The sequence below is a fragment of the Opisthorchis viverrini genome, assembly GCF_000715545.1.
Source record: "Opisthorchis viverrini unplaced genomic scaffold opera_v5_109, whole genome shotgun sequence".
Classification (NCBI taxonomy): domain Eukaryota; kingdom Metazoa; phylum Platyhelminthes; class Trematoda; order Opisthorchiida; family Opisthorchiidae; genus Opisthorchis; species Opisthorchis viverrini.
Genome location: NW_008751764.1, coordinates 611349 through 638607, shown reverse-complemented (window position 1 = coordinate 638607; position 27259 = coordinate 611349). Strand labels below are relative to the sequence as shown.

The following is a 27259-nucleotide window of genomic DNA, read 5'->3' as shown; positions in this document are numbered from 1 at the left end:
CAATTTACCAGCTCGCGCGTGCAATGCGCAGCTACTTACCCCCCAATCATCGGTGAACGAAACTGTGGCAGCTACAACCAGTGTACGACCAGTACGCGTTTATTACAGCTGATAATGATGATGATGTCAGAGAATAAGGTAGCCGTAATGGGTAGATCGAAGAAAACTCTACAAGCTTTTCAATGTTTGTGTTGATACTGGTAAATTCACAGCATCCATACTTAATATTTATTTTAGGGATCGTGGCAGCCGAATCACCAGATAATGTGCGAAAATTTTATAAACAGTACAACAATGAAAGATTTGCAGCATATCGAATATGTTTAGAACTACATACTTTCGACACGTTTATTTTAAATTTACTGATCTTCATCCGTTTTACTAATGTGGACCTGGATCTTTCAGGTCAAGCAAAGATATGGCATTCTCCTTGAATCAACATATCCCGAACAATCAGCAAATTAGGCCAACTGCCACTAATTTACTAACTTGCCAAGAATGACTCCTATGAGATGAGCCCACTTTATGCCTGCCACACATCAGAGCTGTTTATGCCGGCGAGAACATTACGGGTGACAATTAAGTCCATAAACAGACTTGGGGAACAAAAGCTTCAGTATCTGGTTCCACCATGTTGATCTACGTGCATTTTGTCGCTTAAATTCGGACTCTCATTTTCAAGCCGGTGATTCCGCCGCCGATCGAAAACTTCCTTGTGAGCACATGAAAAATGTTTGATGAAGCTTTCCTAAGCAACACCAAGTTGGAGCAAAATAAAGTTTTGCTGTTTGCACCTTCAACTGATTGTCTAGTATCTGCGAATAACCACACTATAGGAATGTGTGGTGAACCGGTCACGGGCAGTAGATATGCAAGAATACGGACCAACGAGGACTTTTAGCTGGGTGTTCCTCGCTCCATCAAGATACTGCTAGCACGATTTGGTGGGTACTTCTTTGACTGCTGTATAAATTCAGCTGTAGTGTTATTTTTCACAAAAAGCCGTTCCAACCATCCGTTCCTTATGATGCATAGTAGCGAGCGGAGCAGAAAGGCAAAGAGGTTCGACGGCGTAGCGCTGCTCACTGTCATAATCACCGTTCAAATAAAACACCAAGACGGGTACATCTACCCCCAGCATCTGTTCAGCACTTTTAAATCATGGTGGAATCTGCTGCAGCGGCAACCTGAGTGTGTGGACAAGGGTTTTCGAAAAACAAATGTGGTCTACTTGTGGACAAAAAATTTGCATCATGATAGGGTGCGAAAATATTGGTGTGTTGATCTGTTCGTTTGCCTCAGGATTCATCATCATCAGCTATAAGAACCGCGTACTTGTCGTACAGTGGTTGTAGCTGTCACAGTTTCGTTCACCGATGATTTGGGGATGTGGGGTAGATAGCTAATGTTCTGATAAATGTTGACGAAGCATCGTCAGTACACAGCCAGCACCCAAGTTATAATTATAACAGTCTAAAATGAATTACCGATATGGTTTTCACCCGTTTTATTGTGTTGGTACCGTGTCCAGTACTCTTTTAACACAACGGCTACTGGTTCTTTAAACGAAATATGCATATCTGATTTACATAACTGACGTATTCTAAGGGCGCCTTCCGTCTACCGAAGGAAAATGATCCCTGGTGACCACGCAACGAGCAGCAAACATTGGAGACCTGCAATATACCACTTTATCAGCATAACAGGGTGCACATTTTGCGGCATTCAAATAGTCTGTTTGGTACACTCAATTAGCCATCAACTAATACACTGTGATATCACTGTACACTTTCGAAACACCGTCCGTTTCAAATGTTATTCGTCAAAAATGGCTAGCGGTATCCGTATGCCTATGTGCTTCCTTTCTTTTCAGCTTTTGCATACCATCTACGGTGGCGTCACTGCATGTTTCTTTGTCTTGGTGAGTTTCGATCGTAATCAGCCTCATTCGGTTGTTTGTATTACACTGAACTTCTCAGTCGTTTAGTCTTACGTTTTGATGCATGTTATCTCGGCAGTGAAGGCGACCAACGAAGTTGTCGACTGATGAAACTATGAGCTTAAACCTGAACTACTGTTGTGCCAACAGTAGTCGAGATGTGACGAGACCCCTAATTTGGGTCTGGGACCACCACCCAGCGAGGCCGCCGAGATATTCATGTACGTCGCAGTAGCTGCGCGAAATAGATCCTCGCTAAATACAAGTAGTTACCCCGAGGTCAGCAACGTATAGCTGCCCGCTAAAGAGCCAATGACCTTGCCTGGGCCTTACCTGAAAAGTCTTTTGTGACCGAACATCCAGACGAATTCCAAGCCCATAATTAGGCAGGCCTTTGTGGAAGACAATAAACGGTACGAACAGGTTAAAAAAAACCACGAACAATCAAACTGTCTTATCAAGTCAAATATTTTCCGGGATGAAAAACACTGCAGCAGTGTCTCCATATCTAGTTAAACTGATTCTAAGTGTCATGAAATAATACCGATCTTGCTTACAAAAACTGACTATCCATCTTTTCCTTGAACGCATCTTCCTGAACTTTCCTGGATATTCATTGACTGTTGCTCAAATCCAAGCAAATGCTACAAAGCGACTCCAAAAATTCCGTAAGAGCTCTCACTTTTCAAGAGACGCAAAGCGGATTTACGAGAAAACGTACTACTCGCATGTCTCCCAGCCAGTAATATCATCGTTACACCAGTAGCCCCTGTTCCGAAATGTTGTTCGTTCTCAGTATTATCAGTCTCTATGAAAGTGAGATAATTTTAAATTGAGTTGATTTAATTTTTTTACGCCGCAGTAAATGGGATTGAAGTAGTGTGAGTACGCGTCTTTATTAGGCCATATATTTTCATTGAATGAATTTTTTTTTAAAGTGCCGCATTCACATGTGTCTATATCATCTTCAATCTAGTATATCATACTTGATACCCAAATGCTTATTGGCGGCCGGAGTGCTGAAATCAGTCCGGAAGAGTATATTTTTGCCGCGGTTCAACTATACGTGGATATTATTAACCTGTTCCTCATCATTCTCAGTTTGACTGGAAGCAGAGACTAAGATGAAATTCATCAGGGATTGCTAAGCTTCTATTGAATCACAGCTAGAAAAGGGGGATTTCCGTCCAAGATCCTGCGAAAGGTGGCTCAAACGCAGGAGAGCTTCAGTTGTCAGTTGCGTTTCACATATTACCCATATCTGGATTTCATGAAAAATGTTTTTGTCAAATCACCGGTTGCAGTGACGAAATGAATTGGGTTATCCGAAACGTTAATCTGTTCTTTTATGCATACCTGGGGAGTGGAAAGTCATCGATAGAATATGGCTGATGCAATGTAGCGTGAACGACCATAGGGTGAGGAAATTAAGTACCCCGTTTTGCAGGTGTCCAGCGGGAATCGCACCCTAGAACTTTCTAGTAACTGCATTTCGAATGCCTAATTCCCTCAACCGCTAACCAATCAAACATCCGCTTACCGGAAAACGGGTTTCGCAGCAATGATCTTTACCTCTGTGTTCACTGCCACTCTTCCAAAGAAACGCTGCCACCTGAGCAATCTAAACTAAAAACTCAGTCCTTCGACAGAGTGGACACTGATATGGTCAACCATCGGAGCGTTCACGATCTTGCAGCTAGCGAGAAACAAGACATCGAAAACCAATTCACTATATTTTTCTAGAAAGTATTTCCGGACCTGATAAGTATTCACATATTCAAAATCAGCAAGCAGTTTTACCCTTAAAGAGAGCTGAGTTAACCAGAAAGACGATGTTTTCATCGAAGAAAACTGCGTGAAACATTCGATGGTCGAAAAAATTTAGCATTCTTGGTAGCTACTCAGATGATCAGAAACCGATTGTTCGCTAAGGTAGCAGCGGTAACCCTATTTTTGTCGAAGTCAAGAAGGCATGTCTCGAAATTTGTGATCAGTGGTTTGGTTCTCCTCACTCACCGATAAATACACGGTACAACTGTACAACTTTTATGGAGAGGCCATGAGGTGGGGGCTAAACTCCATTGAGAAGGACTTAACACTCAAAGGATGCTTCAAAGAACTACCAGTGGTCACCTTGGGTGAATGGGGGGACAGTAATATATGAAACAAAATTCAAAGAATAATTCCAAGTACGAAAATGAAAGTAAAACTGCTCGCATTCAGGTCTAGCGATGGGATTCACCATGCATTACATAAACTGTGGTCACCGATACGTCAAAAAGGTTGAGGCTGTGTTCAAACAGAATTTGACTAAAGGAATGCCTGAGAGATGTATTGAAGATAGATATGAAGATGGTGGTATTATACACCCATATAAGATCAATTAATTCGGTGGAAAGCATGGCAAACTCAATCATCATATGTACTAGGATATATAGAGAAAAACAGTGGCTTTGATGGTATTTGGTGTAAAATGCAGGTAGCGGCAGTTCTCCAGACAAGAACTACCCACAAAGAATGATCCAGGTAGTTCTGATTTCTCACTGGCAACTCTTGAATGGCCACTGTACAAGTAGAGTTATGCACATATCTCAATGTTTGAAAACAACCTGAGACACCATAAATACCCTGTAGAGGCAGAAAAACGTACACAACCTCCCTATAAAGACCACGTCTCGCGTTCCAAAAATAAACGACCAGATGAATTGTTGAACTACAACATAAGAACGACGATCGCTATACAAAATATCCACACAAGGGACCGAGAACTTAGGTTTCAGTAAATTTCGACGCATGCATCTAACTAAATGTTGTAGGTATAAAAATAGATGCTGAGTCTATATGGGTCCTCGTGCTGCAACAACAAGACAACGTTTGGTTAACCAATACTACTTATAAGATCGAGGAAAACTCTGGACAGTGCTGCCGGTTTCAGTCTCCCTGGGCTCATTTGGCAGGCCCAGTGCCCGAATGTACATCAGCCTTATTTCCGAACTCAAAACTAAGTTATACACATGTTGCAATATCAGTTACAACAAAGGTATTAAAGCGAATTTCAGCTGAAGTTCCCATCAACAACGAATTAATTTGCAGTGTTTGTCGCCATAAATACGTGGTCAAGTGAGTCTACAGCGCCGACACGCCCCAAATGATGCACACGCATAATGCCACAGACATCTGGACCCAGACATCTGTGTGCTTACAGTGGCATGTCTGATACTCATTTTGCAGCTATCTCATAAGGCGAGGACCATGGCATACTCCGTTTTGCCTTGGCTGATGGTTTTCTTAAAATGATGTACAGTGGAATTGCCTACAAAATTATTCAGTGTTTCAAATCTGGTTAATTTCTTCCACAATGCATCTGCTGCTCGTCTAATTATCCTTGTAAGCAACAGTGTTTTCCCATTGACTGCTGACAGCGATGATCGACAAAAGTCTTCAGCTGAAGAAACAACTATTTTTGCTCAGTGGGTAGCATTCATCACTGATGATAATTACAGCTGAGGATATAATTTGCGAATATCGCGAGGTCACAGAACGTCCCACATGCTGTTTTCTGAATGTGCGTTTTAGTTCACTTGCACATCAGTTCGCGCTAGCAAACGTAAAGTTGATCAACCTGTCCTCAAACGCTCAATCAGATTTCATGATACTAAGTACGTTTAGTCTGCTCCACAAAAACTAGGAACCTTTTTTAAGGGAAAATTAGTAGAGGACAAAAGTTGGGGTGTAAGAGAATCTGTTTATTGACATTTCGACCACATCTCAGTTTAGTTCAAATAAATCGGGCCTAATCATGGGTAAGATGAATACAAGCAAATTATTTTGATAATCTCAGCGTGAGAAAAGTACAACAGTATTGACCCTCCAGTCGAGTTTGTGCATTTCATCGGCACGGACGACTATGGGGAGAAAGCTAGTTTCTCTTGTTGGGTTAGTTTCGATTACTAACGATCTACTAATCGTTCAGTTGTAACACCCCGTGTCAAACTCCCAGGCCACCCGAAGGAAGCACGAGGGCTGGGATACTGCCAGGATGCCCAGGCCTATACAGGAGCAGTCAAGATGCTGAGGGTGAGTTCGAACCACGGACCTTCTGGTCAGTGAGTTCGCGCCCAAACCACTCAGCTATCTCGAAGAGGGTTTGACCGAATCGCCAGGAAAGTTGGTTGTGCCACTATAATGAAAAAGTGTTCTTTAAATAATGTAAAACCGAAGGAAAAGTGAATGAAAACAGCGACTTTGTTTGAAGACCATGGATAGAGTCGAACAGTAACTGTTTCAGATAAGGAAATTTCACTGCATGTTTGTTGAACATTGTGCGAAAAGGATATTTCAACTGGATCAAATAAGAAAAGAACTATAGAAAATGTAAACAAACATAACAGGTTTCCTATAAAATCGAGTGGTTACATAAAACAAGTGATCTGGTTAGTTCCCCCCGTGGAAACTACCTTCCTGGCAGAATGGGCCACTTTGACCAGGCCCCGAGAGTCCCAACTGAGGTGGACCACTACAGCCCTGGAGAATAGTACGCATCGGTCTGTATTCTCCAGTGACTTTGCTAAAGTTAGCCCTCTCCCTTATGAATTCGGCTCTGAGGTGAAAGCCTCATAGAAATGAATTCATAAGATAATGCTTTAAGTAGAGGTCACTCCTATTTGATCCAATGAAGCCCGTCTATGATCGGGATCCACTGAAAAGCGATCACATTCATAGTTGCAGAGGAGATGCAACTATACTAGTCGTGCATCAGACATACAATAATCATGTTACCAGGCTGCTCGCCGCCTCGAAAAAAAAAACTGTCTGTCATATGGTCATTCAGAGATGTGCTTGAGAGTGCAACTGAAGAAAGTCTTTTAACCAGGCCTTGGTTTCGACCTAAATGGTTTTGCTGAAAACAAACTCACTAAAAAAACTCACGGTTGGAGTCATAAATTTGCATGATTCAACCGAGAAACGCACGTACTTTAACAGTAAATGAAGGAGACTGTGGTCGCCTTAAAAGTGAACAAACAAGGGGTGTTGCCATTTAATCTCACACCAGAGCCAGTATGACGTGCACTTTGTGCCTGATGTGCGAGTCTTGCTTGTGCTAACGCTTACCGCGACTTGAGGAGCACTCAATATTGCTTGTCCTTTCTTCTTACATACGTCTCATCTGACTGGAACTGTTGGTGGTATGCCTTCAAATGAGACGTTTCTCCCTTTTCTCCCATATTCTCCTGCTACCCTTTCGCATTCGTCGCTTGCATTTACCTTTTATGTTTGTGGCCATGCTCTTCAAAAATAAATGACAATAGTACTAGTAGCTAAAGTAGTCCAAAGAAGTGTGGATTCCAGTTACATCAAAACATGAAATTATGATATCCAATAGATTGAGAGCTGTATTTCTTACATGGCACGCTTTGTACACATAACAGGGGACTGTCAATAGGGGGTGGTCGATTGCGACCACAGCCTTCAAGTCTACGAGACGCTGAGGGCATGAAAGATGATGGTGGGACAAAGAAAGGTATTTCCAATGGGTTAAGAAAATATTCACATCTACTTTGACTTGGTTGAAGCGTTTGCGAGTGGTTTGATGGATCCATTAGGGACCGAGGTTTTCGCTGCAGACAGTGCTGCCTTCTTAGCCCGGACCTGTAGTTGAACAGATCGAACGAAACGGTACACAAAATAAGACAGTATTAAAGGGAAACACAACCTCAAAAGTGATCCTCGTGCTAAACATACCCAAATCTAAGGGGAACAAACATACAATTCTAAGGTCAACTTTTGTAATGGGTCACTCAAAAGCAGGATATCTAAATTATCACAAGCATACGCGCAGTCAGTTGGATTTTGCTTCAGGTAAATCACAGAAACAACATCGGTACTTCGACATTCTTTAAAAATAAAAATGGACATTTCATTGCCATCCTCTCGCTAAAGCGAGTCCATTAACTTTGACTTTTGTTTCTTACAAATTTAGAAGTCAGATTTGAATTAACACAACCTGTCACATCAGTTATCAAGCATATTATAAGTCGTTTCAGGGCGTCGACGACCAAACTTTTGTATCATATACCGTTGAGAAATAATGAATCAGGGAGTTAACTTACACCCCATTGTTCCCCTTTCAAGTTCAAGACCTGCTATCCAAAGATGCAGGTATAATTTTTACTGATGACTCATCTAGCTTGAAAGGGTAGGGCCTCTAACCTGGAGACCATCAAATACTACAGCACACAGTAATGAGGAAGTTAGACGGTGACAGAAACTTTTCGGAAAAAAATATGACGTACATCTTCCGATGGGATTGCATACTATTTCGCTTCGCCTCACTATCGAAACCATGGGAAGAACGGTTGCCCACTAGTTCACCATGTGGAAGTCGTCTAGAGTGTACGATGTCAGGGTTTCTCAGTGAATATCTCTTCAAATCTTGTCACTGCTTTCTGTAAATAACAGGTATGCGGGTCTTATTATTCAGCTAATTTGTTCTCCAAAGAGAGACGATTTCATCCACTTGGATCCTCTAGCTGTCACAGTCTATCCTTATTCAAACAGCAACCAACTCAGAAAGCTGAGGAACAAGACGGTGAGCTAGGAATACGAAATAGATTGAAGTGTGCGCGACGCATTTATGGGACTGATTGTATAAAGGATGAGTGAAAAATTCACTTGGAAGTGAACAAGAAAAGACAGTGCTGGCCTGATGAGAAACGTGTGAACATTAATTTCAACTTAGGAAGTTTCAAGAGCTGATAGTTCACAACAACTGGCGTTCACCAGCACCAACCTTAGGTGGACCAAGAATACAACCCGATAATGAAAATGGACTGGTAGGACAACGTACTTGTTCAGCAAGTTCCTTGCAACGCACCATGCATTCCCGTCTCGTACGAGTACCAACAACATCAGCTATCCGTTGCCACCTGTCTCCCTCAGTGGATTGTGTTGGAAAACTTCTCAATGCCTGCTCTAATGCGCGCTGTTCCGTCACTGTCCATGGACGATCAGCCTCGGCTTCACAAGAGAGACGGGGAACATGGAACCAGTGGTCAATGGAAATGAGGGAGGAAAGTCCGGAACGAAGTAACTAGCTTCAAAACAAGCATGTACTAATCAACTACCTACCGGAGGTGTGATTAAAGGTAAGGTGAAAGGCAAGAAAGCATGACGATTGTTTAACTAAGCAAGGAAATTGACAACAAACACGAAAACAGCCGGGGTTAGCAACAGGGTGGACTTACCTTCCAACTGACTTGTGATGGAAACATTCTTCACTGCATCGCTATCGCGTACCGAACTGGCAAAAGAGTCAAACGCTTTTTCGTTTGCTTCCTTTCGCAGGTTTACATCTGAAAAGAAGTTACGTGGATAGTCAGATCTCTGCTACGATCATGTGAAGGCAATTGGATGCGTTTCATAACCTATTGTGATGACTTAGTCATTGAGATCAGAAAACCAAGATGAAGCTCCTGAACGTCGACTTTGTCAACTACTTGCCATCCACAAAGGCTGAAATAATAGCTCAAATGAGGGTGGTAGACAGTTTAAATGGTTGTCCGAAAGAGTAACACCATTCAACCTGAGAACCCGCCGTAGTTCTTTAACCAAAAGGTTCCGCACTGGGTTATCGGTCCTTCTTCAACCAGCTAAGCAATATGTGATGCATTGAAGAGTGGATCCATTAAAGAAAGCCTTCAACCGTGATTCGGTATTGTGATGTACACTTGCTGTCCGTCTTTTTTTGAAGTAGAGTCCTTTGACAACACAAAAGTTGTCTTAGTAGTTCGTTGGCATAAAATAAGCTGGAACACTGGTGACATTTATATGCTACAGCCTCAATCAGCAGTTACAACAACAACCAACAGGTATATAGACATTTTTCAAACCCGATACGTCAAATCTGTTGCAGGGGTCTGGTGGTGACCATGCGGTCAAAAACAACCCATTTAAGAAGTTGTAAACTCTGCTCAACTTACCATCCTGACTCAAACTCTTTGCTTGCTTCAGAGCTTCTTTGGCAGAGATAGATGTGCCCGGAGCATGCTGATTCACGTACGCAGCGATTGCCTCCCACCTAAACAAGGTACAAAAGGAACAGTATTAGGTTCGTGAAACCAACTTTTATGTTAACCGTCGATAGGCTGTGGTGTTATTTAAGTGGCCATGATAGTTTTGTGTTAATGAGTTGAGTTTGAGTGAACTAGGAGGCCCAGAGAACACCCACTTTAAAAATCTTGATTAAGTCTGTACTGTGTCCATTCAAGCCTGCGCTGACTGACCCAAATCGTGCGGGATCCATCCATATACAAACTACACAGATATTTTGGTAATACAGTGGGTTTTCCGATGGACACAACTCGAATGAGACAAACTAGACATCGTCCCTACGAAGATAGAACACTGGGCCAAGCAAAATCAGCTGATCCAGTCATCATAGCGACAAGTATGGTTCTTCCATGATTCACAAAAATGGAACGTATCATTCACTTCTTGCAGATTCCTTCTTGAGGGGTGCCACTTTACTCAAGCACACTTAGTACAATCAAGTGTATGAAGGTCAGTGGGATGGAAGCTAATTACTCCTGTCCGAACGTGCATACAATAATTTAAAGTAACCAAAAAACTTATTGTTCAAATTCTAGCACCTGCAGTGAACAATGGTGGTTGACCCTTGAGTTAATTTCCATAAAAAAACTGGAAACATGGTGTGTAACTAAGCACATGAGATGATGCATGAAGACCATGTTCTCGACAACGGAAATGACCAAAAGTGGGAGGCTAACTGCAGGTATAAGCTCGAAAGTTGCACAGATTTGGAATAGAAACGTGTGGTGGATTTCACTGGCCTCGCAAACCTATAACAGCCGGAATATAACATAATGCGACCGGTTGTCAGGCTTTCCGTTTCCAACCGTAAGATTCGTGCAAGTACTACACACAGGGAGTTCCAATTCTACTGAGTAATGGCCAATGACACAGTGGAAAGCGGCCTAACCAGAACAACTGAGACAGACTTATGGAGTATAGTGGGACCTCCAAAGAACTAGCCTCGAAGACCGAAATAAAGAACGGACGACTTTTTGCATTTATGAAAGCAACCACGCACCCTGATGTTTTGCAGAAGTTGAGATAAAATGCAAGGTGTGAAAGGAAAATACAGTCATATCTCCTTAGCGGGATCAGAAGATAGCTTTTTGACTAAATGGTAAAAAGATACGTTTGGAATGGCTTAGTTTGTGCATACACTATTTAAGAATTCGTACCGAAAGAAAGATCACGAGTGTGATGTTAAAAGAATACAAGAACACTCTAACAAATTTGCCCTAGGTTACTGAGCTGTACTGCAACAAAGTGGAATATTCCTACTGTTGGAATTACAACGTACAATGAATTTAAAAAGTGGTGTTAATTATTCGCACAAAAATTCGCCAAAAGAATTGAATAAATCCTATCGAACCGGTCCGCGCAAGTAGGCCACGACGGGATAGATCGGAAGGTAGCACCGAAGACTCCAAGTCATCTTCGTCCCGTCTACACAATTTTGTCAAATGTAGGTTGATTTCAGATGTTCGTATATGAAGGAACCCTCTACTTCAAAATGTTGCTGCATGTGGGCGATAAACACCTTGGATCGACGACCGTTCAGAAAGGAATTCTGATCATTCATCGGCTGAAGACTGGTCAAACAGAGAATGTCACATATTCCAGACTCGTCAGTTGTTTCAAACGGTCGTGAAGCACATGATCCAGTGGTCCATGACCTGAAGATAGACCGGACGGACGTGCGACTACTCCCTCAACATTTACCTGCTGAGTCTCAATGGGGAGCACAGCGCTATTACGGCTAGGTTTTTCGGATTAGACGACACCTCTGCCGGATTCGACACACAATACAGAACGCATCTGTTTTGAATCTTCAGGTTCTCGATAGGCCGCACATCACTGTTCTGGCCACAAAATATTCAGCTCCATTAACGGTCACGCTATTTTTGAGCATGAACATGCTGTTTGGTTTGTTAACATTTCAGACCATCTGTCGCACTCAAAGCGACTCTAGTCTGCATAAAAGGTCATCGGTGCGTAACCGAACAAAGTTCGCTCTGTTCCACCCGTCAAATAAATTTGTCACGACTGAGATGGGATTCAGTCAATCAACCTTTCATTGACGAGACTCGAACAATGGTTATGTTGCCTCCACATATTAACCGGTGATGGTGCTCTCCCCAAAGTCAACATTAAGCCAGATCGAAATCCATGTGGGTTTTTCCATCAGTCTGATAGTTGGTGACACCCTAACACACAAAACCCCTTGGCCGACACTTAACAGAGATTTAGCATGACTTAGCTGATTGGCTCTCCTTCACCTTAATTCTCGACCAACCTCGTAACTTAGTCGATTCGCCTGACGAAGCTTTTGTGTCAAAAGGGAGACGCTGCCCAGGAATAAATCTATCTATTGTAACCAAACTTTTCCGAAAACCAGTCTGCCCTAACTTCGCCGCGGCCGTCAGAGTAGATAAGTTGATAAGATTAAATTGTTCAAATGTAACACCTTTTCGGTACCTAGCTGCCATGCAACCCGAATAGAGCAAGAAAGCAGGGACACTGCCAGGTTGCCCGGGCCTCGACAGGAGAAGTCGAAATGCAGAGATCGGGTTCGAACCAAGGAACGTTGAGTCCGTTGAAAACTTCTGTTGTTTTCATTCTTGACCATTCATTCTTGTGACCATGTACGTTCCGGAGAAATAAATTTTCATGATATCTTGCAAGGATGCGATTGTTTTGGGAAATACGCTAAGCGTACTAGGGAAAGTTAAAAGTAGCAGTTGACAGTTGCACCCGGGGAAAAAACGAGTGCCTAAACCTTCGTATTTATTGGGCCACTTTTCATGCAAAAATTTTAAAAAGACAAGAAAGAAGTGTGGTATGAGACTACATTTTCCGAGGGCCAGATGCAATTACAGCCAAGTCAAAAATCAGCGGGGATAGCGTGCGTCTGACTATTGCATAACGTTCCGTCCGAATTAAGCGAAACATTATGCAGTCACTGGCATAAAAACCTTCAATTGGAACCATACCAACCTAGATGGATTCGAGTATATCAGTTCTCAAACATTTGAAATAACACATTCGAAGGGTATTGGTTCACCGTGTACTGACTAAGTTAGGATAAGAAACCCAAAAACGAACTGAGCACGAAGAACCATACCGTTTTGGAGTGCCAGCAGGGAGGAGATTCACAGCCTTTACTAGTGTACGGATAACTTCCGGCGGATATTTTGAAGTGGATTGTGCTGAGGTACTAGTACTGGAAGCATTCGATGTTTTGGTGCTAGACTGCAGGCCCGGCGCTTGAAGCTCCTGTTGAACTTCTTGATGCTGATAAATACAATCAAGACAGCGATATTTGAGTGACTAAACAGAAGCAAGTAATCTTGTTTTTTCATAGTTATTACGAAAATGAGTAGCTTCAGGATGTTGGGGACTTGGGTTCGCGTCGGCGTTCTCCTTATGTTCATCCGAATAATCACAAACTCGACACTGTCTTTTGAGAGGAAATCAGTGGTAAAAATTACTAGGTAGTCGACCGAGGTGGAAGACCACTCTTACATCCGACGAACATACATGATGAGGGGTGTTCAGAACGCGACTACTTCTGTCCTATGATCCGTCTTTAAATGCAGGACACCGTCAAATACGTGCACTGTTCATGAGGTCTAACGAGGGTGGGACTTATCGCGGCGAACAATAAACAAAGGAAGACGAAAGGAATAAGCAGATACCTTTGAAATATGTATGTCTACAGCTTGGAGTCAGGTTCTTATGACAACATCTGGCCAAAAACATGAGCGAAATACAATAGGTGAAACCGCGATGGACCGAGCGTGGTGGTTGATTTCAATCCAGGGGAGGCACCAAAGCTTTTTGGGTGTTGCTGTGGTGTCGACAGACTTCGATAGAAACGCACTTTCGTCGGGTTTACGGCCGTGAGATATACATACAGACAGTGCTCATGACAAAAGTGGTAACCCAGTTCGAAATAGGTTATGGTGACAACGTCGCTGTTGCAGACTGATTGGAAAATCCATTTTGCCCCATGAAAAAAATCGTTGACCTGCAGCACCATTTTGGTGCCTAACTGCCAGGTCACCAGGAAACATGAGGGATGGGATAATGCCGGGTTGCTCATGCCTAGACAGGGAAAGTCGAGAGGCAGAGGTCGGGTTCGAACCACGGACCTTCCGGTCAGTAAACTTGACCCAACCACTGGATCATCTTGCCCCTTTGCCCCATGAATTATGTAGCGTAAGATTGTGGTCGTTATCGGGTTTTGAGCCAAATAATTTCAGGTCATTTTCTGACTCCTAATATTTGCTTCCCAAAGCAAGCGAAACAAAAAAATCAGAAACAGATTTACTGGGATATTGGCCTCATTGCCACCGGACCAAAGTCTGTTTAAAAAGTACTGTCCACTGTGTGCGACAGAAACAGGGTAAGTGTGCGTTTATAACTATAAGGTTGTGTATAACCTACTGGGGTTACATCCAGTATGTTGTTTTTTAAGCACCTTAGTCAAACAGTTGTTGGTATTCAATGAACATAAGTGCAGCACTGTAGGTGCACACGTAAACGTTTCTCACGGTCACGGCAAAGCCTAGCAACAAAGCAGCCGTGAGGATCCATGCTAATCATGGTGATCAATATAAGTACGGCATCCCTAAACATAAAAACACCATAGATCACACACTGTGGTTGGATCGCATGACGAACGTCACGGACTAGCCTAAATTCAAGTCCTTTTGGAGCTACCGGGCCACTGTGAACGATGCAATGTTGCCAATTGGTTGTTGATCCGATGGCAGCTCGTCCGTTCGCCGAGCTCCGCAAAAGGCCAGTATGGATAATTTAGCAGTGTAACACCGTGTAAGAGAACGTGTTTTGGCGGGTATTTTGAAGGGACCAGAGGCACCATTACAACTATGTGGTGGTTTTGGAGCATTTTTTCAAAGGATAAGTGCCATGTGACAAAGTTGAGTGAAAAGTAGAGGGCCGATTCATTCGTTAAATTGTTGTTAAATTCGATGAGAATTTGATGTCTTTGAATGACACGCAAGTGTTCCAAGAGCGAGACGGCTCAGTGGTTGGAGCGCGAATTTATTGACCGGAAGGTCCGAACCCGACCTCTGCCTCTCGACTTCCTCTGTCTAGGCATGGGCAACCTGGCATTATCCCACCACTCGCGCTTTCTTCTGGTGGCATGGCAGTTAGGCACCGAACGGGTGCCACAAGTGAACGATTTCGTTTTTGTTTTTTATACCAGGAGCGCTGTAATTCCATCTTATTTCTTTACTGGACTAACCGGCTTTAAGTCCCAGTTTCAAACATCGGATGGCATGTAGGACGTTGACTGAGACGAATGTATATGTCACACCTCAGACGATCGAAGAAATGATGGTGGAAATCGGTTTGTTTTCTGGAAAGTATGGTAACCGATGATCAGTACTGAAAGGCACTCACGTAGTAAGGCGGTCAAGGCTGCACCCAAATGATCTTGGACGCCATAGCGCTTCGCACCCTTATAGTTGTTGTGCGCCATTCCTACGGGTGTGCACATGTATTCGAAAAATTTCGTATGTATTCGGCAACTACCAGAACTTGACAAGAATTATTGGGAAACTCAGGATGATAGCAGTCGGAGACAATGGGTTCCCAGCACCACAACAGTGCCTAGAGACGTTTGCGCTCAAAAGCCAATAACACAACGAGATAAATGAAAGAAAGAGAATTGACTCCGAGTACGATATCTCTCATTAGTTCAAATAACGTTTTGTACGTGAGGCACATTTAAAGGATACGAGTCAACAGTCCAGGCATTCTAGTTATCAGTTGCCACGAATGTGCTTCCCACAATTTAGTTAAGGTTCCAAAGTCGAAGAACCGAGCTGCGGGCTCAAGAACGCAATAGTTATTGGAAAGTGGCCAAAGGCAACTTTTGACAATTGACATAAAGGCCAAGTGTCAGGACGCACCCAGACATGGAAAAAGCACATATGCAGAGACTGACGCATCCCCAAAGTCACCATCGGTACGACACGTCCGGAAAGCAGGTGCGTTGGCGGAGCTCACCAAACACGGCTTAGCAACATATGACCAGCGGGGTGGGCCTGAAATTACTCACGCCTGGAACACTGCCATTGGCTGTACAGAGCGAACAAAAGAACGACCATATTTGACCATTTATTCATCCTATATATTTACGCAGAACCTCTGTATATTTTGTCCTAACAATAGAGTCATGTCCCGAGTTCTCTGTCTTCTCCTTATCGTGTAGTCTGGCAGGCTCAGAGCAGGCGTAACCAATAGACACGATACAAAATAAAGCAATGAGACTTTACAAATATCTCGCACGGTCCGCCGGACCTAAATCACCCGATTGCTGTCAAAAGACCTGTGCAATATCGTTATTCCGATTTCGAATAGATGTACGTGTCTCACGTTAACGATGCCAAGTGCCATCATCCAGCGTGTCCACTAACCGATGATTAAAAAGTCAAATATATGTAAAATCGAATCTGATGGAGGCAGACAAAATGTTAGGAAGCCACATGGAAACTCGACCTTGGAATTGAAAATTGAGCGGGCCTCTTCCACTGAAGAGGTTTGTTCAAGCTGGTTGTTCAAATCCTGAAGACTGAAAAGTGAAACAAGTGGCTTTTATGAAACTTGCTCCCAAAGAAAAGTAAAAATAAACTGCTATATGCTACTTGGTGTGCAAATAATAGAAAATCCCATACAAACAAACAGCTCAGCCACGACACGGAGGGACACTACTTGAACTCTGCTACGTCCGCTGCGTTTTTCCTCCAAAATATGAATCCCCGTAAGGGCAACACTCTCTGAGTTAACCTTGAGCCTGATTTACAAAATAGAAACCCGCAGAAGGGATCGTAAATAATGACAATCTCGGTTCCAGTTCTTCTTAATGGGGACGGATTTTTCAGAAATCTGGAAACATGAACGTACCATGGCAAGGCAACTGACAGCCGTCTAGCTCCGGCGAACCAGGCTGTTTGAAATCAAAGTTTGACTTCATTGGTCAACCCCGGTGCGTATCCGGTTTTGACTAATGCGTTCAACAACGGAATTTGCCGGACAAGAGGGTGGCCCCTTTGGTTGTGTATTGCATTGAGTCATGAGGTTTACAATGGAACATGGGATAATGACAAAAAACTCAAAATGTTGGTGGCTCAGTTGTGCAACCAGTCCTCAGATGATCACACGATAAAAGGTGAAATGTGTAGAACCCCCAAAGGTGACGTGCATATCGTTCAGCTCAATGAACAAGATATCAGGGAATAGAATTTAGCTAATTTCAAGTCGTTTGGGGTAGACAATAAGAAAGATAAAAAATAATAATGATAATAATCGTCCAGCTGTAACACCATTTCGGTGTCTAGCTGCCGTGCCACCAGAAGGAAGCACGAGGGCTGGGATACTGCCAGGTTGCCCGAACCTGGACAGGCGAAGTCGAGAGGCAGAGGTCGGGTTGGAAGCACGGATCTTCCAGCCAGTAAATTCCTAAACCACTGAGCCACCTGGAGCTCCGAGTGTAGACATTTTCCAGAAATTCAGAATAAAGTAAGTTCTAGAACACAGATTTCCAGTTACTATATGAAGCGCTCATGTATGCACCTCAACTTACTGCGTGTTTGAAAGACGTTGGCAGATTAGATCCAGAGCTGCCAGGACCCGTACTCGTTCAGCCCCTGGGTCAGTTGGCTGGGGATCGACAAGCACAAAGTGGTCATGTCGCTCAACAACGATCTCGCGTAGACGCCGCCGCTCACGTCTGCTCTCTAACCGAGTTTGTTCCCGTTCCTTTCTCACACGTTCTGCTTCTACACGGCGGCGCTCCTCGCTTGCTGCTCGCTCTGCCGCGAGCCTCTCGGCTTCCAGTCGAGCTTGCTATGAATAAAAGTGGGAAGCGAGACGAGCAAGGTAGACGGGCATAAATCATGCGAGAACAGACAATCCATGTAATGCAGCTCAAAAAATCACGCATCCGCTTCGATTTACGGCGTTCAAACAGGGACCATACTGGCGGACTGACTGAGAAATTATCTGATCTAGCTGCATAAGGGTTCGGGGGATATAACGACAACAAAAGTCCTGTGATACAAAGGAGAAAAACTGCGTGCGTGAAATACCAAATAAAATTAAGAGGAAATGTGAAACGCAGTACAGTACACAGCTGACTCCTCTATTGGCACAAATAAGCTCGCTGTGAACCAACTTCCGCATGATGAACGGGGACCTAATTTTCACAGTGGTCGTGTCATCAAAATTAGAGGTTGGGTTATGCGTGATGATTTGTCCTTTAAAAGCCTGTACACTAGGGCCGAAAATTACTGAACGTACGAATACGAACTACACTGTGGTAAACAGTGTCATAAACGTTCCGGCGTATTGCTGTCGTTGACGACGAATAAGATGAGATGCTGATACTGTCTTCTCGTACCGGTAAATCCTGATAAGACTTAAAATCAGAACTCCCCTTATTGTGAGCTTGTGGGTGGCTAGGGGATACGTGGTGTTCACATTCACATCACTCTCGTTTGAACAGCCATCCACCTGTGCTGGAGTGATTATTCTAGTGAGCTCACACCAAAGGGGGGAAGCACCGGACTCGAGTTTCGCATTATAGTGCGCATGGGATGAAACAACTGCATATGCAGCTTGGCCAAATCAGATCATACTTTTGCAATAAATCATAGAAACACGGATGTGCCAAAAGTGAGTCCATTTCCAGTCCTTAACACATGGAGCCAAAAAGTTAACTTCATTGTATACCGGGGGTATGCACCACCAGAAAAGATGCAACCAAAATACCTGTTCTTCTGCTTCACGACGCTGACGAAGAGCATCCAAGCGAGCCTGCCGTTTAGCTGCTTTCGCGTCACGTGCTGCCTTCCCGGCGGCCAATAACCGCGGATCGTTGGACCTAGCAAGCTCCACAACTTGCCGGATGGTGCGCAGTTCTTCAGCTCGTCGTCGGGCTCGCTCAATCCGGTTCTGACGCTCAATCGCACGACGAGATTCACGACTTCACGAAAAAAATATACAGACAGACGTATGACAATTCAGTAGGGCTACTAGGTTGGCGAGGATATTCAGTCAAAAATGCACCTAATAACACGAAGTGTAGTCCAGCTAATGTGAGACTTGGGCAACAGCTAAGTAACTGATCGAGTTGACTAGTTATCCAGGAATATCACCATCAACTTGAATGTTTTTTGTTTTTGCGTCGATTCTATCGTTTACTATAGAAAAAATTCGTCAAACGCTGTCAGTAGCTTTTTACCAGTGACTCGTGCTATCTACCAGTACAAGCCGAAATACGACTACCTCAATTATAAAGCGACCGGATTCTTAGTTCCTGACTTGCAGTTGTGTACCATATTTCCGAGACTACCACCGATATACGGGCCACCTCTTGCTCGACACGTGATCAGCGTCGTTTGAGCTGAAGCTTTTTGAGTAATAAAAGTAGACTAAGGTCGATAGCACATTCCAGAATAGGTTGATGAATGTAGGCAATACAGGAAGAGATCAAAGTAACAGCACGCAGCACTGAACAACCACAATAATTCCTCCATAATAAGGTGGTATTAAAGATGGTTGAACAAAGTTTCGGACGGCCGTAGATCAACTTATCTCTTGCTAACATTCGTACCAGAAACGGAATGGTTACAAGCAGGGACGTTGGAGATACGGTATTTAGGAGTGACTACCCATGGGACGCTTCTTCAACCTTGAACCTCACCATAAATGTGATAACACATTCTTCAATTGCATCGATAGTGAAGCGCGCCACCAGCTAGCCAGATAGACTTCCTATATTAAGGTAACATCATACCACTATTTCTCATAAAATTAATTTCTCTTGTTTGGACGTAATACACCACTCATAAGATTGCTAAAAACTCTTCGACAGCCTACGACCGGCTTTGCTCTTCTTGGGGCTCACCAGGTAGGCGCAGTCTCCGAGTTATCGTAAACATTGTTCTACTTGAACTCGAATCGCGTACATCGTAAAGAAGAGATTCAGCTCCATGTGTACCGTGTCGTTCGGAATGTACTAGTGTAGGACTGACAGTAACGTTCAAGAGCAGTCATCGAAGCCAGGTGGGATTGGGTCGGCCACGAAACAAAGGTCCGAAACATGGGAGAAGACACCGTGTACTTAAAGTGACAGATAGTGAAACGATTTGTCAAATAGAATAAAAATCGACTGCAAATGAAGATGTGAGTCAAGCTCACTCCTCTGATGTGTGGCCTATCGGACGACTTACATCGCCCGAACGCCACTTTAAGTCATAGTCGATGCGCTTACAACTTATTAGTAATTCTTCATGAATGAGTCTAATAAACTGTCAGCGCCACTAGTGAATCATAAAAAAGACCCCCATATTGGAAACCTTCTGAATATCGTTGAATGCGGCAATCACTAAATTGGTCGAAAACAATTCTTCGACTTTCAATTAACTGAACATTTACTGCGCCGAACACTCAATAGCTAAACTTCCAGCTTATCAGGCATTTGATCCATATGCCTTCAATTCATCGAATCGACACTAGTTAGACGATTAAAACTGAGATGTCCTGGCTATCAGTGGTCTCAATTGTCAGGCTTCCAGCAAATTAGCTGTAATATGGCTAGCTTCAATCAGGTTCAGAATATACCAAATCCTTTGCTTTATAGGAAGTCTACAAATATCGGTGGAAGGTTCTACTCCCTTGTTGAGTAAAATACCGGGTCGGACGGGGTATATATTTTCGAAAGTAAGGGACCGTTGCATGCCAGACTTAATGATACGATTATACTACCATACTTCACTAACAGTTCACTCACCTTGCAACCTTTAGTCCATGTACCTGTTCACCTTGATGTCATGATACCTTGGATTCTGTGGTATTTTTATCGGTAAACTGCCATTCTGGTACTTTTTACGGAAACTTGCCAACAAAAGCCATTGCGGAACGGAACTAATCCCAAAAAATATTTAGAAGAGACGCCCTCCGTCAACGATACTCCATCTTTAGATCACTCCCAACACATTAAAGTTTGTCATTTTATTCTTAAGAATGATTTTACCTTAGAGTTTAGAGGATCCTCAGCGCGGTTCACTCCAGTCACTACTACGAAAGTACCGAGTCTCCATTTATTATAGTCTATGAAAAGCTATTTAAAAATGATTGCGAGTGTTGACAGATGGCTGTGCCTACCCTTGAGACTACCCTGACGAGTCCTGAGTGTTACTCACTCGGGAGTTTGGCATTTATCTCCCTCATACCGCTGGAATTAATGAGCTAGCCTAGTTATATGTCTTGGCCACTCAATGACTGATAAAACGCAGAAAGTTTTTCACGCTCACAGAATATACAACATGTTAGCGTGCGCGGTACTGTCTTTCTGGACCTATGAATAAGCGCGAAACACAGTATCACCTCACCTGAGGCGTCAAATAACAATAGGCAGTCACTTCCAAATAAGCCAGAGGGGAAATCTTTTCAGTATAGGACGAAATCCCTATTGGAAATAAGCCTAATCACCCTAGAATAAAACGGAAGTAACTTACTCTTCACCTTTCTCTTTATCTTCCTCATCCAAGAATGAGTAATCCCTGATTGTGTCGTATTCGTCCCTGAAAGACAAAGTGAGAAACTGTCAAATAGCTGTGTGAATAAGTTAAGCTAAGACGAAACATAAGGAGCAACGTACCACGCATCACGACAGCAGTAAGGAGACTGCAACTCAAGTCCATGTACTCTATGTACTTGGAACACACATCAATGTTTTGGTGAAAACGGGTAAATTTAGTCGTGTTTAACTAAAATCTATCCTAGAACAGATGAGAGAATAGTAAGCACGCAGTATATGACACAGATTATGATGATAATGAAGACATAAATCGACCAAAATAGACAGTCGGTCGCACGGTCATCACTTACCAGAAGTCATAAAAGGAATGTACGTCATCCAAATCAGTCCACGGGCCGCCTAATCCAGGAACAGGCTGTTTCTTTGACCACCTAGCCTTTCGAGCGAAGAAACCCCGCAGGCTTCCCCAAAAGTCTGCTTTAATCTCGGACACTGTGGGAACTGAATCATCCACAACCAATGGATCAACACTATCATAGGCGTGGCGTTTAGTTGGGTTTCCGAGTATCTCATAAGCTAGCAAAGTGGAGATGGAAAAACACCGAGAGAAATAGGTGGGAGGCAAACTGGTATGAATTAAAAATAGGATCTAACACTTCAGCTACTCTGAAGCTAAGTTGCTGTAAGTGAGCGTCCGTCACTTCCGCCGTTCACGTGTCAAGTGGATGAAGTTGGACGACTACATGAAATTTTATGTCAGCGCCTGTTCTCATGGCATGGGTCCGCGTTTTAGGCTATATAACAATTAGCTCTGTGGCGGTAAACTTGTGACTGTTCTACTCACTCAGACTGGAGGTCAGCAAAAGTAAGCACACAAACCATCATTGGTCTGAAGCAGCTGAGGAGTTCGATACAGGAACGGATCCCAGCCTCGACTGGCGGGTGTGAACGCTAGCAAAACCTGAAGGGAAACAGCGTCATTGGCCCGTCAACATTCGATAAGCAGCGTAAGTGCAGCAGGATTCGTGAGATGTCAGCAGTGACATGTTCTTCATTATCCACCATGCTACAAGGCGACCAGGGTGGTGGCAACAAGTGAGAGCAGATGTGACAAGACGTGACCTTTGTTTGTCAAGTTCATAACTGATACAGCCGGAGAGTTCAAACCGAGACGGCAGAGAGACTGGGGATTCTAATCAAAGCACGAACTCACTAAATTAACTGCAAAACAGCGGATGGGTGCAAGTACACTATTACAGTGATTCAGTTTATCAAAGAGAAAGTCGCCGTACATATTCCAACCCAATTGTGCGTCAACTATCTGTCAACTGACCAAGTCGGTATGACATTATGGCTATTATACTAAAACCCTCAGCATATTCTGTTGGGTTACAAAAAATATTATGCACATCAAGCCATTCTGTTTAATAGTTGGTTGTAACAGTGTGTTGTGTGTCATCATATGACAGAGCGCAATGAAAGCACTTACCACCAGAATGGATACTGCACAAGTCTCATGCAGTCATTGATGAGATCTACGTGACTCCTTTGGATTTAATTCGAGTTTTGGCAAGACACAGTACACAAAGAATCCCAGTGGTGTAAATAATGATAATTCCTGAATGGATCGTACGGCTGGTTTTTGCATCGATCACTTGCTGGGCTGTGTTAAGGAAGGTTCCGAGTCAAGTAAAAGCAACTTATCCAGCTTCGTTCTAACACCTGACGTGTGACGACGGAGCCTCTAGCTGGTAGAAATCCCGCTTGGCGCTCATGAGTTAAGGATTCGCGTGCCATCATAAGACGACGAAGAACTAGCAACTCCAGCAGCTTTGTTACAATGAGAGTCAAACTGAGACTACTGTGATTGTTACGTTCACCCTTTTGCAAATGGGTATTATTATCGAGTCACCCAAGTTGTCTTGGACGGTCTCTTTCTTTCAGACACATGGAAATAGACCAGAAAAGCACCAGCTAAGGAATTTACCGCCATCTTGAACTCAGTGAGTGAAAGGTAATCAGAACCAGAGGAACGATAAAGCGTTCAGTAGAGATTTCGGAAGAAAGCTTGATGTCCACAACCCACCTTTTTGTTGAAGGTTAGCAGGCCGAATTATAGGTAGCAGGTGGCCAACCGAATTGTTGTCAAAGTGCTGGGCCAAGCGGTTCTAAGTGAATGGTCCACTAGCACTTTGTGAGATCATGCGCTACCCCAGTCACACGGTAACAATGAAATATCACCTGAAAACTCTTGAAAAATACAGCATTCGTGTACTAATTTGTCACTAACATATGGTAGGATGGACTACGATATCTGAAGCACTAATATTACGTCGACCAACCGCGGCTTCAACTTTGAAGTCTTTTATGGAGGTGGAATAAGATGAGTCTGACCGTCTATAATAAAAACGGTTGCTTTCGCATTCCGCAGTGACAACAGTCATGAAATCTTCACAACCAAAAGAGCATTATATCCCAAGATCGGACTCTGCAGACAATAACCTGTTTCGCTGATATTTTGGCAAACACCGACTCAGTAGATCTTCAGACGCAGACAGTGAAGTAGCAGACAAACATGAAAGCAGCTACCGTCAAACTGAGTGCTGTGGATCTGTGTGTCTTCCTGGTTGGGGCCCACATTATTCTCCTTGTATGTGGTTGGAAAGCCCACAAAACATGACACCTCAGCGGCCAGTATGCTACAGAATCTTAGTGAGACTCACCATAAGGTTAGTTTCATGCGCTCGGCTTACGTTAGGTTCCTAGGGGATTCAGACTTACTCCGACAAGATGTTCGGACGTGCTCGTTTTAATGCTTTTCACAAGTGTAAACATCTCGCTGCTAACCACTTTTTCTAAAAGACGTGGCTTTTAACGACAGGTCACATCCCTTCCTTTTTACTGTTCCTTCGAGGCTGCAAGGCAGTTGGAAGTCAGTAATAGTACTAGCGTATACTGTTGATCGTGAAGAATGTTCCCCTCCGAACAGAGGCCGTTCCAGTACAGACCAGAAAACAGCCCCCCCCCAATGGTATCCCGAATTTGGTGAAGGTTATGTTGACTGGATGCCATAACAGGCTGCGGGGAGTTGACCAAAGTACGGGAATTCATGGTACCGATTAGACTAGCGGTTGGCATTAGCGGTGTTCAGCCAGTCGCACTGCAACAGTCGGCCTTATGATATCGGTCAGCTAACCCAAAGGAAGAACAAGGGCTGAGATACTTCCAGATTTCCTAAGCTTACCCAGGAGCAGTTGAGATAATAAAAAAGTTGGATTCGAACCAAGGACCTTCCAGTCGCACCTTGGCCACTGATCTTTCTCGAGCTCGGGAGATGATAAATCAATCGAATAACTTCCGACCGTCATTTCATAGAATGATGTGATAGATAGGGCGAATATTCACACCAACAGTACCAGAAAAACCTTCTTCCAAGTAAAAGATGCTATACAGATATACAGATAGGCTTCTGAACACATTCTGGCTCAGTAAAAAGCAATTCGCCCCATTTTCCTTCCTGGATGCATTAGCCATTCTCCATATATCACCAACCCCCTACACTTTTACAGTTAGGTGAGGTTGTCCGAAATCTGGCGGGATTATACCTGTATCCAAACCTATCACTTGAAAAGTGCTGCGTAATAATCCATATAACTGTACAGCCCCAGAGACTGCAAGTCGTAAGTTTGAGGAGCAGATAGGGCGGAATGAAAAGTTTGAAGAACGTTCTCGCCATACATTCAGCCACGCTTTGGAGCTTGAGGTCAGTTAAATATGCATCACTGATTCAGAAACAAGATGCTAGAGGTTGTAATCAGTGTACGGGATGCGCCGCCGGGAGAACAACCGGATCAAAATCTGCACCGAGAAGGATGAGTGCAGCCAGTGAATGTGTGTAGCACGCTCATCTGTCTCAGAACAGAGACGAAATAAGGTAGGTTAGTCAATAATCTTACTAGCTTCTCCTAGATTAGCTACTGTGCATGTTTTATTTATTCTCAAAATGTTTTGGTTTAAAGTTCCTGCTGCACCCGCTTTTGAAGGTTCGGTCTTTTGGTAATCACTATTGACAAAGATTCGAAATACGATCTGTGTCCATGGTCTACAAAGTGCATGCATAAGTGAGATTAAACAGCCTTCACCGATCGAGAACAAGGACCATAACATTCCAGAAGGCTCACGCCCATAGATGTTGCCTTGAAAAGTTATCTGTAGGTGGCATTAGCCCTTCTACGCACCACAAATGTCACGTCAGCGTATGATGGATGTGTTGTTCTCAGTCAACAATGGAGGAAGTAGCGCAGTGCACCGGAGAGATCAGGCTTATCTCTAGATAGGAAGGGCTTTATAGGCTTTCTCCACTTATTCGGAGGACACATTATTCATTAAATGTTGTAAAAACGCTACATACTATTGCATACTGGTAGTCATGACGGTGGTTTGGTTTATCTTTTCCAGAGACAACACTGTGCATTTGAGAATGAAAGTTGAGTCCATTTCGGTGCTATCTGGGAAACGATAATGGTATTTTGAAACTTCAAAAATGATCAGCGAGAGACTTGCCAACTTACCAATAGTTATACAAGAGAAATAATCATGGGATTCATCCTTTACCCGTTCACCTGCAGCTCGACGCTTATCCGGATGATGGGTAAGTAGTTTTTTTCTGTCTAAAAGCAAAAAGGAATAAGAAGCACAAGGTATTGTTGGACGCACATGCACGACGAATGTCGTCTGCACTCGCTAGGTGGCGCAGTTTCTTCAGTCCAAGGATAGCATAGTAGTCATGTGTTTTCCAATCCTTAGGATCCAGTGATCGTAAATATGCTTCATCATCTTCCTCATCAGGATCTGTCCATTCTGGTTCATTAGATGTGTAGCCGAGTAAATCCCGAATAATGGCAACATGTGGATGGAGTTCAAAAGGAATTATCTCGAGGTAAGACGGTTGAGCTAAGGTGGGGTAAAGAGGCCGCAATCTGTCTTACCGGTCATTTCTCAATGCAAAGCTTTCGTTTAGATAGAGAACGTTGGCATATTGCTGTGAAGGCACAATGGGGCAGAATGTTAGCAACACAAAAAGCGGCCCTCGATCTGCAGTCTGAGTCCTGAACATATTTCAACAAACCGTGAAATTGAACTAAGTTGGGTTATTCTGTGGTTGTCGAGGGGGCCAGGCATGAACAATTCACCGTCATCAACGCTGATAACAATACACAAGTGGCTCATTGACGCTTAATCGAGGGAAGCCTCAATAAAGGATGGGAAAGCACGGCGTGGGAATCTCGTGTAAAAAAGTGTCAACTGATCCAGCGTCCTCACACGACAAGTCCGGTGCATAATAGCAGGTGAACTTCAGTCAGTTCGTCCCGCTAATATAGAAAAGAAAAGTGTCAACTGATCCAGCGTCCTCACACGACAAGTCCGGTGCATAATAGCAGGTGAACTTCAGTCAGTTCGTCCCGCTAATAAGTGATAGAAAAGAAAGAAAGCGTTCAGTTGTAACACCCTTCCGGTGCCTAACTGCCATGCCACCCGAAGGAAGCACGAGGGCTAGGATACTGCCAGGTTGCCCAAGCCTAGACAGGGGAAGTCGAGTGGCGGAGGTCGGATTCGAACCACGAACCTTCCGGTCAGTAAATTCGCGCTCTAAC

At 43.6% G+C, this 27259-nt stretch overlaps 2 protein-coding genes across 2 annotated transcripts in view; one reads left to right on the top strand and one right to left on the bottom strand.

The window, feature by feature from the left end:
- The window catches only part of T265_05630 (hypothetical protein), a gene marked incomplete at both ends in the record, with an annotated part of 22746 nt that extends 19476 nt beyond the window's left edge, over positions 1-3270 (top strand). Inside the window, 2 exons of the mRNA XM_009170689.1 lie at positions 1874-1921; positions 2916-3270. Of these exons, the coding sequence (XP_009168953.1) occupies positions 1874-1921; positions 2916-3062 (195 nt within the window). The remainder of the gene's footprint in view (positions 1-1873; positions 1922-2915) is intronic.
- Positions 3271-7334: 4064 nt separating this feature from the next.
- Positions 7335-26558, bottom strand: T265_13824 (hypothetical protein; the record flags this gene model as incomplete). Its single annotated transcript, XM_009170705.1, has 10 exons — positions 7335-7588; positions 8787-8956; positions 9184-9291; positions 9919-10016; positions 17646-17908; positions 18833-19046; positions 21583-21648; positions 21956-22181; positions 26177-26275; positions 26322-26558. Coding segments are annotated over 10 exons (1575 nt in total), but the record flags the coding sequence as incomplete, so codon positions are not given.
- Positions 26559-27259: the final 701 nt, after the last annotated feature.